Source organism: Electrophorus electricus, chromosome 3 (assembly GCF_013358815.1).
Source record: "Electrophorus electricus isolate fEleEle1 chromosome 3, fEleEle1.pri, whole genome shotgun sequence".
Taxonomy (NCBI): domain Eukaryota; kingdom Metazoa; phylum Chordata; class Actinopteri; order Gymnotiformes; family Gymnotidae; genus Electrophorus; species Electrophorus electricus.
The window spans coordinates 26,478,437-26,490,860 of NC_049537.1; the positions used below are offsets into that span (position 1 = coordinate 26,478,437).

The 12,424-nt window shown below is 40.9% G+C and overlaps 2 protein-coding genes and 1 long non-coding RNA gene across 3 annotated transcripts; 1 reads left to right on the forward strand and 2 right to left on the reverse strand.

Annotated features, from left to right (window-relative positions):
• The first annotated feature begins 2,112 nt into the window (after positions 1-2,112).
• On the forward strand, positions 2,113-3,855 carry LOC113572958. The gene is made up of 2 exons (XR_003410170.2): positions 2,113-2,287; positions 2,573-3,855. It is a non-coding gene; the product is annotated as an uncharacterized LOC113572958 (long non-coding RNA).
• On the reverse strand, positions 3,723-5,893 carry atp5mpl (ATP synthase membrane subunit 6.8PL). Its single transcript, XM_027002935.2, has 4 exons — positions 5,792-5,893; positions 4,821-4,944; positions 4,665-4,685; positions 3,723-3,855 (listed from the first exon to the last, which is right to left on the reverse strand). Exons 2-4 carry the CDS (start codon positions 4,942-4,944, stop codon positions 3,842-3,844), a joined length of 159 nt encoding a protein of 52 aa, XP_026858736.1. The 5' UTR covers positions 5,792-5,893; the 3' UTR covers positions 3,723-3,841.
• Positions 5,894-7,328: 1,435 nt separating this feature from the next.
• On the reverse strand, positions 7,329-9,902 carry rd3l (retinal degeneration 3 like). Its single transcript, XM_027002996.2, has 3 exons — positions 9,583-9,902; positions 8,174-8,479; positions 7,329-8,018 (listed from the first exon to the last, which is right to left on the reverse strand). The coding sequence occupies exons 1-3, from the start codon at positions 9,624-9,626 to the stop codon at positions 7,646-7,648; spliced, it is 723 nt and encodes a 240-aa protein (XP_026858797.2). The 5' UTR covers positions 9,627-9,902; the 3' UTR covers positions 7,329-7,645.
• Positions 9,903-12,424: the final 2,522 nt, after the last annotated feature.

Genomic DNA, 12,424 nt, shown 5'->3' on the forward strand with positions numbered 1-12,424 from the left:
TCTTACACCAATTGATGACGAGCGTTTCAACCAAAGATATTCGGGGATCATCTGGTAAAGAGAACGACATCAGTGGAACTCAGAATTGAAACATCCATAGCCACACCATAACTTAAATTTAAAACATAACTTAAAACATACAATTGCACGTATACAGGATAACAGACTACTAACCCGTGAGCAAAGTGGGCCACTGGTCAACTTAAACAGGACACTAGAACACTAACCTAGGTAAGACAGCTTTCGTACCTAGCCAACTACCCATTGCTTGATAGATAACATACGGGCATATGTGGCCAATAAAATAACGGCGTTAGCCAGAGGGCAATAATGGCAAGCTAAATCAGTTTGCCAAAAAACGGCTCCTCTATACTGATGGAGCGATTTTCGCGAGTCAACGCCACTGTTTACCAGCTAGCAAGCAGCAAGGTTGGGGTAACCCACCGTCCTGGCCCAGCCTACTTAGGGAGTTGATCTTAGCGAGCTATCTTAGCTACTGTACTCTTTGCTGATTCAAACTAAACTGATTTGCACAACACAAGATCCAAACACTCACATTAGTCTCACGTTATCACTTTGGTATCGCAATGCTCCACTACGAATGTGGCAGCGTACTCCGATATTTAAAAGATTGCTAGGAGCTGGGTTTTCATCGGAAGATGGGTAGCTAATATAAAATGGTATAAATGATTTTTTGTACTCACACGGAGAAACCTGCAATAATCCGTTTAGAGAAATCTCGCGTCCTTTATTTCAGACGGCACATAAGGGCTGATAAAGCTGCCGATTATCTTGACAACGGATGGAGCGCGAGCTAGTAGCACCAAGCTAACCAGCTAGCAGCCGACTAGCTAGCCAGCGGAGTTTCTCCGTCCAATTAAAAATTAGTGGCCGGTCTGTTATAGCTTCAAAATGAACAACGACGTTTTAGGTAGATAAAAACAAAACGTCTCCTTCCCAGCGGCACGGTACAGGACACGGAGAAACAAACACAAGCTAGTCCCATTTGTTAGTGTAGTAAAATGATGTCACGACACGTCTACAAGGAATGTCAGGAATGTGCCTGTGAGCTCAGATTAAAATTTTAAAAAAGGTCATGCAACTAACTAACTAAGGCACTTTCCAAATGATTACATGTTGTATGTTATGCTATACTTAGTAGATACGTTTGTGGCTGGGATATTCATTAACCTATTGTTTCGCTGTAAAGAAACGTGACCGCGCACATTAATTCTCTCCTTCACACGCATGACATAAACTCTAAATGAATTTGGACAGTATATGCACACAATTCTATGTTTATTCAAAACTAATAAAACTAAAAGCTGCCATGAGAGTCGGAACAAACACATTATGCTTACTTTAGATATCTTAAGTGTGGTCTAATTATTAGCTTTCTTTCTTTCTTTTATCAGTCTTAAGCACAATCAGCGGCCCCCGACATTCGAGAGGGCAGGGTGGAGCTGCAAATGGGCTGTTTAGCCAAGTCAATCAGTCATGAATCGCGCAGCGTCCTTGTCAAATGTACAATGTGGGTCTGCCCTCTGGCTGCCACAAGCAGTGAAAGTTAAAATCAACTACATTGAAAGTATCTGCTACATTAAAGCAGCAGTAAGCAACTCGTATAAAAAAAAAATAATTTTTTGTCATGTTTGCTAAAACTAACAGTAGTACATGAGACAGATTAGGCTTTGTTCGAAATAGCATACTACATACTGTATACTATGTACTGGTCTCTGTAGTAGTATGCAGTATAGTATGCAGTATGTGACAAATGAAAACAATACTACAAGGTCATGTGAACATATGACGATTCCGCCCAGATTTTCTGTCACGGTATGCAGTACACCACGAAGATAGCTACTGGAATATATGGCGGAAATAGTACGCCAGGCGGGTGTGTTTCGCATACTGGAAAAAATGATTTTGGTCGCATACTTCATGCTTGATTTGGGACGCAGTCAGTAAGCAAGTAGTATGTAGTAGGAAATTTCCAACACAGCACTCTTAATATACCACACCCGAATAAAAAGAACCAATCAGAGCCAGGAGGCATGTTTGGTGGAGTGTTAATCACTGTTAGTGGACTGCTAGTGCTCTCACTCGGTTAGGCGCAATTTGGCTTCAGGAACTTTGTAAAAGCAATGGGGGAGAAACAACCACCATCAATGGAAAACTGCTCATCCCTTCTTTGCCAACCGCCTATACGGCAAAGGCAAATAAAAAGATGACAAAAAAATTAGATTGAGCCAGAGATAACATCAAAGCGGCTTTTCAGAAAAAAAAGGTTAGCCACATCCCTGCTTTATTCAATTTTGCTTTTATTTAAAAAAAATATATATACAAAGCTTAGATAGTAATGGTTACAGTAACACTGTGTTGTGCATTTCTAATTTTACTGTGCCGTTGTAATCGGGTTAATGTTAGCTGGTTTTTTCCTGCTGCTAAGGCTACTGGTTAGCATTATTATATTTGGGCAATGTTGAAAATATCTTTGTGAAGTACACAGGCAGTCATATCAGTTTGGTATTTTATTTCTAAATGGATTTATTTCTGCTTGTTTGCATTCCAGCAATGTTGACATTTAACAACGCGCACCACAGCGTCCTCTGCTGGGAAAGGCTTTGGAGGTGTGGCTGGACAGAGCGAGAGGGGCAGGAGACTCATTTTAATTTTCAAGCTAAATCCGCTCTTCTCAAGCTTAGACTGTATTTACCCACTGTAGCTTTAAGAAAGATGCGACTTGTGCGAGCGCAGTTAACTTCCTGAAAAGATGCTAGATAGTGGACACACAATAAAGCTTTGATTTATGTTTATTTGCATATTGCAGCTCTCTGTAATATTGGAACTGCAAAGGCTTATACTATTGCGAGAATGATAACATTGTGTAACCCTAGTTAAATCCCTTCTGAAGAAGTAAAGAAATAAAGACATCTGCAGCACAGGATTAGCATCACATCAACAGAAAGTGATGATGTTTTTAGACAACATGCCAGGATTCCATTATCTTTATTAGAATACATTAGACATGCTGACTTTCTGTCTTCCAAATATTTGGATTTCTGGCACTGGTAAATCTGTTCAGAACAGGTTTTGTCTGAAATGGATCGAACTACTTTTAGCGCAAAGCAGTCTGCAACCTCTTTACTGTGTCTACAGGGAGCTGAAACAAGCATTTTTGATTAGAGGGTTTGTATAAAAATCCATTGCTTAATCAGTTTCACATACTTCACATCTGATCCTTTAAATCAAAGCAATAACATCTTCAAATATTCTGTCAGTTCCCACTAGTCAGGTTTCCTTTGTTTCAGGACTACATGTATTCTGGATCAAATACAAGAGGACTTAAGTTGAACTGGACATAAAACTTGGTGTCTGTTTATTACAGAAAATAAAACTAGTAGTTTTCTAACAGATTTTTAAACACTGACCCAAACCATAATAGGTCACAAGATTTGTTGTAGTCAGTACTGTAAAAGGTACAGGTTTTCATGTATACCTTTAATCATACACTTTTTGGCTTTCAGCAAGGCCAAAATGTTTTTCTGTCAAAATTACTCCACATTTTCATACTAGAGCTGGTATGTACATGCAACATTCTCAATGCCAATTCAACATTCCTACAGCCACCTACCCCATCCACTTAAACAGTCAAAGGTGGTTTCTGGATACCAAAAAGGAAATAAACCAAAAACACATAGAATCACACATTTTGCACTGAATGATCCAAACGGAACACTTTATTAATTTCACATAAACATGGGCAACCAGCCAGAGGAGCTTTTCTGGGATAGATTTACAGGGTGGGAGAGGGAACTGGGCACATCATGTGGAGGACCAGTCAGTGAGCAGTTTCTGTGGGAATTAGACAATCATTTTCAACCTTCAACATCAACTTTAAATATTAAGCACTTTGATGTTATAGAGGCTATTAATCAGACCTTACTGACAGAGGAACTAAGACATAATTGGGTCATTTTCTAGAGCTAGAGTTACTTAAAAAGCTCAGTTTGCTCAATTTTTTGTTTCAAAACGGACCAAATCTATAAACTGTTGGCTTTTTAAATAGCACAAAGATGTTGAATGGCAAAATAATGAACATATGTTTTAATCAATGCTATTACATGATCATGCAGCAACAAGAAGGTCAAAAACGTTAGCGTGGAAGTTTTACAGACTTTGTGAAGTTTAGCATTATGATCTAAATGTGATACCCCCACACCCTTATAAGCCTATATTGATGATGACAGAAGGTATGTTTTCAATGGAGATTAATGTGGTACAGGGGCACACGCAAAAAAAGGCCGAAACGTTTTAGGGGTTCCAGCAAAGATGAACAAAACTCTGAATTTCCTAATCTCTTCTCCCAGTACATATACTTTCCAAAATTGTTTTAAAGGTTATTAATGCTCTGAGGACAGGCTTTACAAAACTGGTACCTTGGACAGGTTATGAAGTTTAATAGGCTTGGACTAATTTCCTATTAACCCCATTATAAGCCTCCTGGTGAGACATTTGGTAGAACATTTTTAATAGCAGTCTCAGTCATCAGACTACACTACACAATTTAGCAATTTCAAAATATACAAACTTGATCATGCAGCATGCATGCATACACCCACACACACACACACACACACACACAAAATGGGAGCGACACTTACTAGACTTCACTGCTTTCTTCCCTAGGGGAAAAAGCAAATATAGGCAGTCATCTGGGCACAGTACAACATAAAATATTTATATTTATATATACACACACAAATATTTATTTAATTCAATTCTTCCATTATCCACAAAAAAACCCAAAAAAAACTTACCTCCAAATGAAATTTTGTAGTAGAGGTAAGTCACGATTCCTACCCCAACCCACAGCTCCTGGTATGCCTTGGTATAGTAGGGGCCTAACCTTCTCCACCATCCAGCAAAGGCACCACCCGCCATCTAGTGGTCAGAGCAGAAAAATGCATGCAGAAAATAAACGAGAGAGAAATCTAGCTAACTGCTCTCTCTAAATAAGAGCCTACCCTGCAAGAATAACCGAAAAAAGCCACATGTATTATTTGATGATAAACACATGAAATCATTAACCAGGTAAACACACAACCACATCGCAACTGATTTGGACAATTATTTAAGAACGTATCTAAATAAGACAGCTCACTCCGATGCGCAGCAAACCAATTTACGCATCTGCATGGAGGACGATGAGTCAAGTAGCTAGCTTCTCATATACAGAGTCTAAGACGTTAGTAATTTGATTCGTAGTTTTTGCTGAAATCCGTGAGTCACAACATGAGAGAGTACTTAGTTATGGTAGCTAGCATTCCTAAACAACAACAACAAAAAATGCACATTTATATCAAACCACGCAAAGCGCAATTTAACAACCTTGTCTTTCAATTCAGGTGAATTAGATTTAGCGTAGTTGCCTCAACTCTTCATGTTCTGAACGGAGCGTTTTCCGTTAAAGATGGATGTTGGACATAAAGCATATTAGTTAACTGTAATAAGTGATCTCATTTATGAAGTTATGTGATAAACAGTTAGTCAGTGTATTCATACCCTCAGTTTATGTGGTTTGCTGGGTTAACTAGCGTTAGCTGTTAGCTAGGTTGGAGTACGTTAGCTATGCTAGCTAGCGTTACCTTGCTAGGCCTTATCTGAACAAAAACTATTTGATATAATTTTTAATCCAGACAAGATAATTTCCTTATAATTATTTGTTCCCTGCGTTTCACAGTTTACGTCCTCATCAACATATTTTGGGAATTAATTATTTTTGACTCACCTCTAAATGCAGCTATACGACAAGGATCGGAGCAAGAAGGTCACTATTCAATGCTAGCTCGCGAGAGAGTTGTGGCGGAAGCGCAAACTACCCTTCCGTCTTCATGAATTTAGCAACACTTCAAAATAAAAGTCTCAATAAGTCGCGTACTATTTCTAGGGGTACCTTGCAATATATTGTGTATAACGTAGTTTAAGTAAGATGTGCCTGCTCTTTTCAGTATTTCCGCAAGAATGGCAAGTATAGAACATCCTCATTCTCCCATTTCATCATCAGTTTGCAATTATGGGTCCTTTAGAGGTGTAAGTGTCATATTCCACCTGATATCTACACAGACTCTTGTACTCTTCAGTACATGCTAGGAGCAAGTAGTAAAGCATTCAAAAAGCAGTGCTTTGCTCTCCCCTGAGGCTACTCTCCACAGTATTATACAGAAATATAACTGGAAAAAGGACAGATTAGGCTCTGGAAATGGGTTGGCTGCTGGGCATAGGTACGTACGTGCGTGTGTGTGTTGCTAACCACTTACTCCGCACCGCCCAAAACCCTCACCTAGCTCCTGCTCTTTTTAATGTATGTATATTTTCATGCTTAGTGAGAAAAGTCACTACATTTACATCTACGGCATTATCCAGACGCGCTTATCCAGAGCAACTTACAAAAGTGCTTTGTCACTTACTCATAGAATATATCCAAGTACAGTGCAGTAGGTCAGTCCAAGGTGCCTTTGAACTAGAATGTTGTTGAAATACAGGGATCAGTGCTGATACCTAGAAGTGCCAAACACATAAGTTCTATAACAGACAACAATAAGTGCAGTAAACAATACCCTACAATAAGTATTAGAGTTTCAGTTAGTCAACATGAGAGCAGGATCAGTGGTCATTAAAAGATTCCTCGAACAGATGGGTCTATAGTCTGCATTTGAAGACTGCAAGGGACTCTACTGTCCAGACAGCCAACAGAAGTTCGATGCTTGTCTTCTATGAAACGTGAAGCATGGTATTTCAAGCCGAGCCATACTTGAGGTTCAAAGTTCTAAAGTTACGGATCAGGCTTTGACAATTTACATTATGTATGGAAAGGCTGGTCCCTTTTTGGCTTTGTAGGAAAGCATCAAGGTTTTAAATCTGATACAGGCAGCTACTGGAAGCCACTAAAGGGATCACAGCAGTGAAGTGATGTGTGTGAACTTCGGAAGACTGAAGACCAGTCATGCTGCTGCATTCTGGACAAGATGTAGAGATCTTATGGCTCTTAGAGGAAGACCAGCACGTAACGAGTTGCAGTAGCCTAGCGTTGAGATCACAAGAGACTGCACATGCACTTGCATAGCTTCCTGTGAGAGAAAAGGCAGAATCCTTCGTATGTTACAAAGGAGAAATCTGCAAGACCAGGTCAGATTTTAAACATGAGTTGAGAGAAAATAAATGTGCATATTCATATTTCACCAGAAACAAAAAGTTTCAAAAATGTTCATATCCACATTTCAGGAGGAAATAAGTGGGCATATGTTTATATAAACGTAGTCTGTGCTAAATAGACCTTTTTAAATTATAATATACTTTGTTGCTTTTTATGACTAAATGCAAGGTTTATATAAATCTTCTCCAGGTATTAGTCCAGATTTATCTTAGTCCAGGACAATGTAGTATTTTCACCTGGGCATCTGTCTTGATCTGTTTCTGAGAAACCAGCCCCTCATATTTTCAATACACAAGCCCACGGCTTCTTCATTTTTATAAAATGGCTGTCACTCTTGCATTCCTTAATATTGCATTCCTGGGTTCTTCCAGGGGAATTTTGTGTATGGAGAAAGGACACGGGGTTCAATCGGGTTTCGCTGTGATATTTTTAATCCTCACGGTGTAGTGCTTTAGGATTCAGGGCAGTTACAGGGAAAAGACAGGAGGGCAGAGAGTCTCTTTGAACACTGGCTGGGCAGGCTCTGCGCACATGCCTGTCCACACAGCTGGAGATGGTGGGGATCTCTTCTCTGTGACCTTCCTGCAGGTCAGGCGAGGATGGGGCAAAATAAGCCGGCCATTTGCTGGTGCTCCTGCCTGCAGGAGGAGGGGAAACAGGAAGTAGTGGTGGTTGATGTGGAGGCATGGGAAGCCTGTGTCCAACCTCTTCCTGCCTCCTTAGGAAATCTTTCAACACCCACTCGAAGACGCAACCAAGCTCCCAGGGCAGGACATCACTGTGAGCCAGAATCTCACAGAACCTTGAAAGAGCACTCAAAGTTATTCAAATGTCCTAAAACACAGTAGGCTAAAGTTTTTCAAATTTAGCCCTGCACACTGACATACCATGTTTGCACTATGGGGTCGCTAACATTCAGTGAATAACACATGTACACGCGCTCATACACAAGCACACCTGGACAGCACAGTGGCAGCGTGGGAGGCTGGAACGTGGGCGCAGAGTTCTTCTAGCTGCCTGCGCTCAGAGGCTGGCATCGGGGTGAACGAGCTCGGCCGGGTGCAAGGCCGTAGATGTCCCAGAGTGCCTCGGGAGAAGTGGTGCTGCGGCTCTTTCTCAAGAGCCTGGCGCTCTCTCTGCGCTATCTGCCAGATCAGCTCTCGCATTAAACCCCGCCCGGGGTCCCCAGAGGCCACGGAGCCTGTTCCCTGCTCACCCTCAATATGGGGCCACTTCAACCACGGCAGGAATGGTCTCGCCGGCCTATGGAGGGATCAGCAGAGATGAGGACAGAGGACAACATTATTTTAGAGAGATATGAAGCTTACACTTTTTTTTTAAACCGTTCAAGTTTGCTCTTTTCTTTTCCACCAGGTCAGGAGCTGCAATGGATTTTATTAAGTTGTTTGTACAAAATGAGTTCTGTATGAAATAGAAAATCACTTGTTCTTTTCTGTCATAGTTAGAGCCTGCAAATGGTACCTAGCCTATCAAGATAAGGCTTTAAGATATGGCTTTCAAGTGAAGCAGTTCAGTGGATGTTTCCTGTTAATGCTTCTCTACCCATTGCACCCCATCACGATAAATTGTTTGTACGTCCTCTGGAATAGCTTCTGAAACCATTCCTTCCTAATTCAAATGGAGAAAATAAGTTCAGGACCTTCACGTGACCTTACATAACTCTCAAGTTGTGCTGAGCAGTTACATTAAGCACCTGTAGTGATTTTGTTTCAACTATGATTTACACATTGAAACCCGTGGAAGGAAAACTGCTACTTATGTGTTATGTTCATGTGTGAGTGCTGTCACAGGAAAGCAAAGCAAGGCAAGTTTAGTTATACAGCACATCACATATGCAAGGCATCCCAAGGTACTTTGCAAATGAAAGAAAATTATAAAAGACAATTGATTTAACTAGAAAGTATCATTAAAATTTAATAAAAATCTTAATTTAAAATTAGATTTTAAAAAGTACAATCCTAAAATCAAGTACATCAAATTGCCACTAAACTGCATTGTCATCGCCAACAAAAATTAGAGATAGATAAGCAGATAGATGATTTAAACAGAACACATTATAAATTTCAGCTTGCCATGAGATACTGTAAGCAAACCATAGAAAGAACAGGATTAGACATTAATTAACCTAGATAAGCAAAGGCATGGACAAAAACCAAAAAAAGGTTACAGATGAGGAAGCGGTGGAGAGAATCTGGGTCAATTAAGATGATGAATGAAACATGGATACAGATACGGACACAGTGCAGACTAACAAAGCACAGAATAAAATTAAACACCTCAAAATTAAGGACTGTGCAGCAGGCAGGATGTTAAAGCCTTAAAGGAGAAAAATAAGATATCCTCACCCTGTTGGAGTAAGAGTGTGATGACGATGGTACCGTGACTCCATGTGGTAATCTGTAGAAATCTGGTTGCTCCTGGATGGTTAATGAAACAAAGGTAGACAGAATAAAACCACGGTGGAGCTAAACACAAAGTGAGACAAATGACAACAATGGACAGATGAAGTAAGGGAGACGTTTGTATGGAAAAATACAAAAATATGACAGAGAGAAACAAATAAGAGAGAGAGAGAGAGAGAGAGAGAGAGAGAGAAGGGTCAGGGGCACAGCGATAGTAGTGTGGATGCCAGTGCTGGGTAAAGTTGAGAGCAGGAGTGTGACTGCCTCCCGTGCCCAATGCAAACTACCTTCTGTCTCTCTGTTCTGATAAGCAGACTATTCTAACCCTGTGCCCCCCCCCCACCCCTCTCTCACACATGCGCATGCTCACACACATGCACACTCATGTACACACCCACACTCTGCTGTGTGAGCTAAGTGAGCGTGCTATTCAGTGCTACACTCAACAGAGCAGCCCCTAAGCAGTACTGAGAAGTGTGCAGCTACAGCTCTTTTACAACCCCCCAAATCTGCTCGCCACTTACACCAAATCAGCCCTAGGAAAGAACACAGGGTGTCAGCCTATAAGGTGACATGACAAAGTTATGTGACATGAAAGCTTATGTAAAGAGAGAGCTGGGGAGAAAGGCATTGGTGTGCTCAGGCCAAACAAAGACAGGAAAAAGCGACATTGTATACCAAGAACGCTCGTATACAGTGATTTGGCATGACTGAGTAACCAGTGTGTGAGAGAGCACAGGCTTGAAACTGCAAGTAAACCGAAGAGCCGCATTTGGTACGGCTCCTATACCCATCTTAGAGTGCAACTATAAGAAATAAAGAATGTTATGCCCACATTTACAGGCAGCAGTGGAAGTGTTCATGTGAAAGTCATTGCTTTAGGCTATAAGAGTATTCATGCAAAACCCATTCTGGCCAGATACGCCCCTTCACACTGAGCAGCTGGAGGACATATGGAGGCCTTTGGGTGTCCTGCTGGCCTCAGTCCTCTGAGGACAGTAATGAGAGAACTGCATCTGGTACTGGTTCTGTTAGAGAACTGGTCTGACTTCAGGCCTCTGTCCTTTGCATATGAACAAAAGAGCATGTTTTCCATCTGCACACATCAGAGAGGATTAGCAAGGCTGGCATGAGCAAACAAGCTAACAATTAGACCATTCTGTCATAACTACCTTATTTTAACACAGGGAGGAATGCAGATTTTGGGGGGGGGGGAGGTTGGCTATTTTATTCATTTATTTAGTTTTGTTTTATTTATTGGCTATTTTATCTATTTGCTCAATAAGTCCTCTCTTTGACTGAAATGCATCATCACTGCTTCTTTCATATCACCTCAACATCCCATTCAATATTTTGAACATACAAGCCTCCTGCCCATCAAATGCCGAGATAGATTTAGGACAGTCAGAATGGTGGTGGAGTTCCAGAGTGTGCCCTTTCATCAGGGTTAAGCACTTGTTCATAATCTGTTCAAGCTCCCTACAACCACATCCAATTGGCCAACTGGACCACCGAAGTCATCATTCTGACACCGGCACCATACTCAAATGCCCATATAAGATACCCTAAAGTTTATTTGAGTGAGAAGAACGAATGCTTGGCGGGTTTTTGAAATCTGGAAATGGACCCATTATGATCGGGAAGAAACTGTGAGATGGGAATTTAAGAGAATGTTGCTGTATATGTGCTGCTTTGTAATTCACTGGCGAGTGAGACATATCTTTGAACTCTAGCGGATAAATAGATTGAAGTTGTATTTCATCCCAGATTTCAGTGCTTATTTGACATTTATAGGTTGACAGTGCCATCTCTTGAAACAGGGGATGTGGATATTTATGCTGAGATGTCAACCTTGTTCCCTGGGTGTAACAGTGCTATATAACTCTTTTTACACAGTCCTCACCATTAAAAATGTCAGGCCTTTTGTGTGTGCATGATGTGCGTGTGTGTGGGTGGGTGTGTGGGTGTGAAATCCAGAAAAAGAACCATTATGATGAGTTTGGCAGAGTGTAACCTTACGTCTCGTAAAAGCTGGCACCCCAGGACTACCCAATTAGCAGTCCCATGACTGGATCAGTGCAGCTGATCCCCCAAGTACCCCCCCCCCCCCCAAATGCTGTTACAGTGATGATTTAGGACATGTTTACAATAGCTTGATTCCTGAGAAGGAAAAAATGGTAATAAATTATTGCTATATTTTCCTGTCCTTTGGTTTCATAACACTTCAAGAGATGGGATGGACCTATTGCGCTTGCAATTTTGTCTGCGAGTAGGAAATACAATTAAACATCATAATTACAAGTTTTTAATTAGGTTTTTTAACCTCTCAGTTTGGCAGCCCATACTGACAATTTTGCTGTGACCAGCAGGTTTAATAATTTCTGTGCTAGAATTACCTTCCCCTGGTGAATGCAGTCAAAGTTGCATTGGCTTCCTGGAGCCAGGTGTCCTACAGCGACCTCCTGTATGTTAAGACAGCCCTGTTGTTTTTGAATCACACACACATGGTTTGTGCTGAAACCAAGTTGTAATGTGTCTTAGGTAGGGAGGCAGGAATGTGATGGGACAGCTCTATTTTCTTGGGTGAATGGCAGGACGTAAAACAAATATGTAGGTGTTTGTCAGTACCAATAGGCTCAGAATACGCTTGCGTTTCTGGAAAGAGCATTCCTGCCATGCAATCTTACATGTACATTAGAACATTAATGGATGGAGTAATGAAATGGAGCTTCTTGCACTGGCTATCATGTGTCACATCATACAAATACAAACTAGAATTATAGCT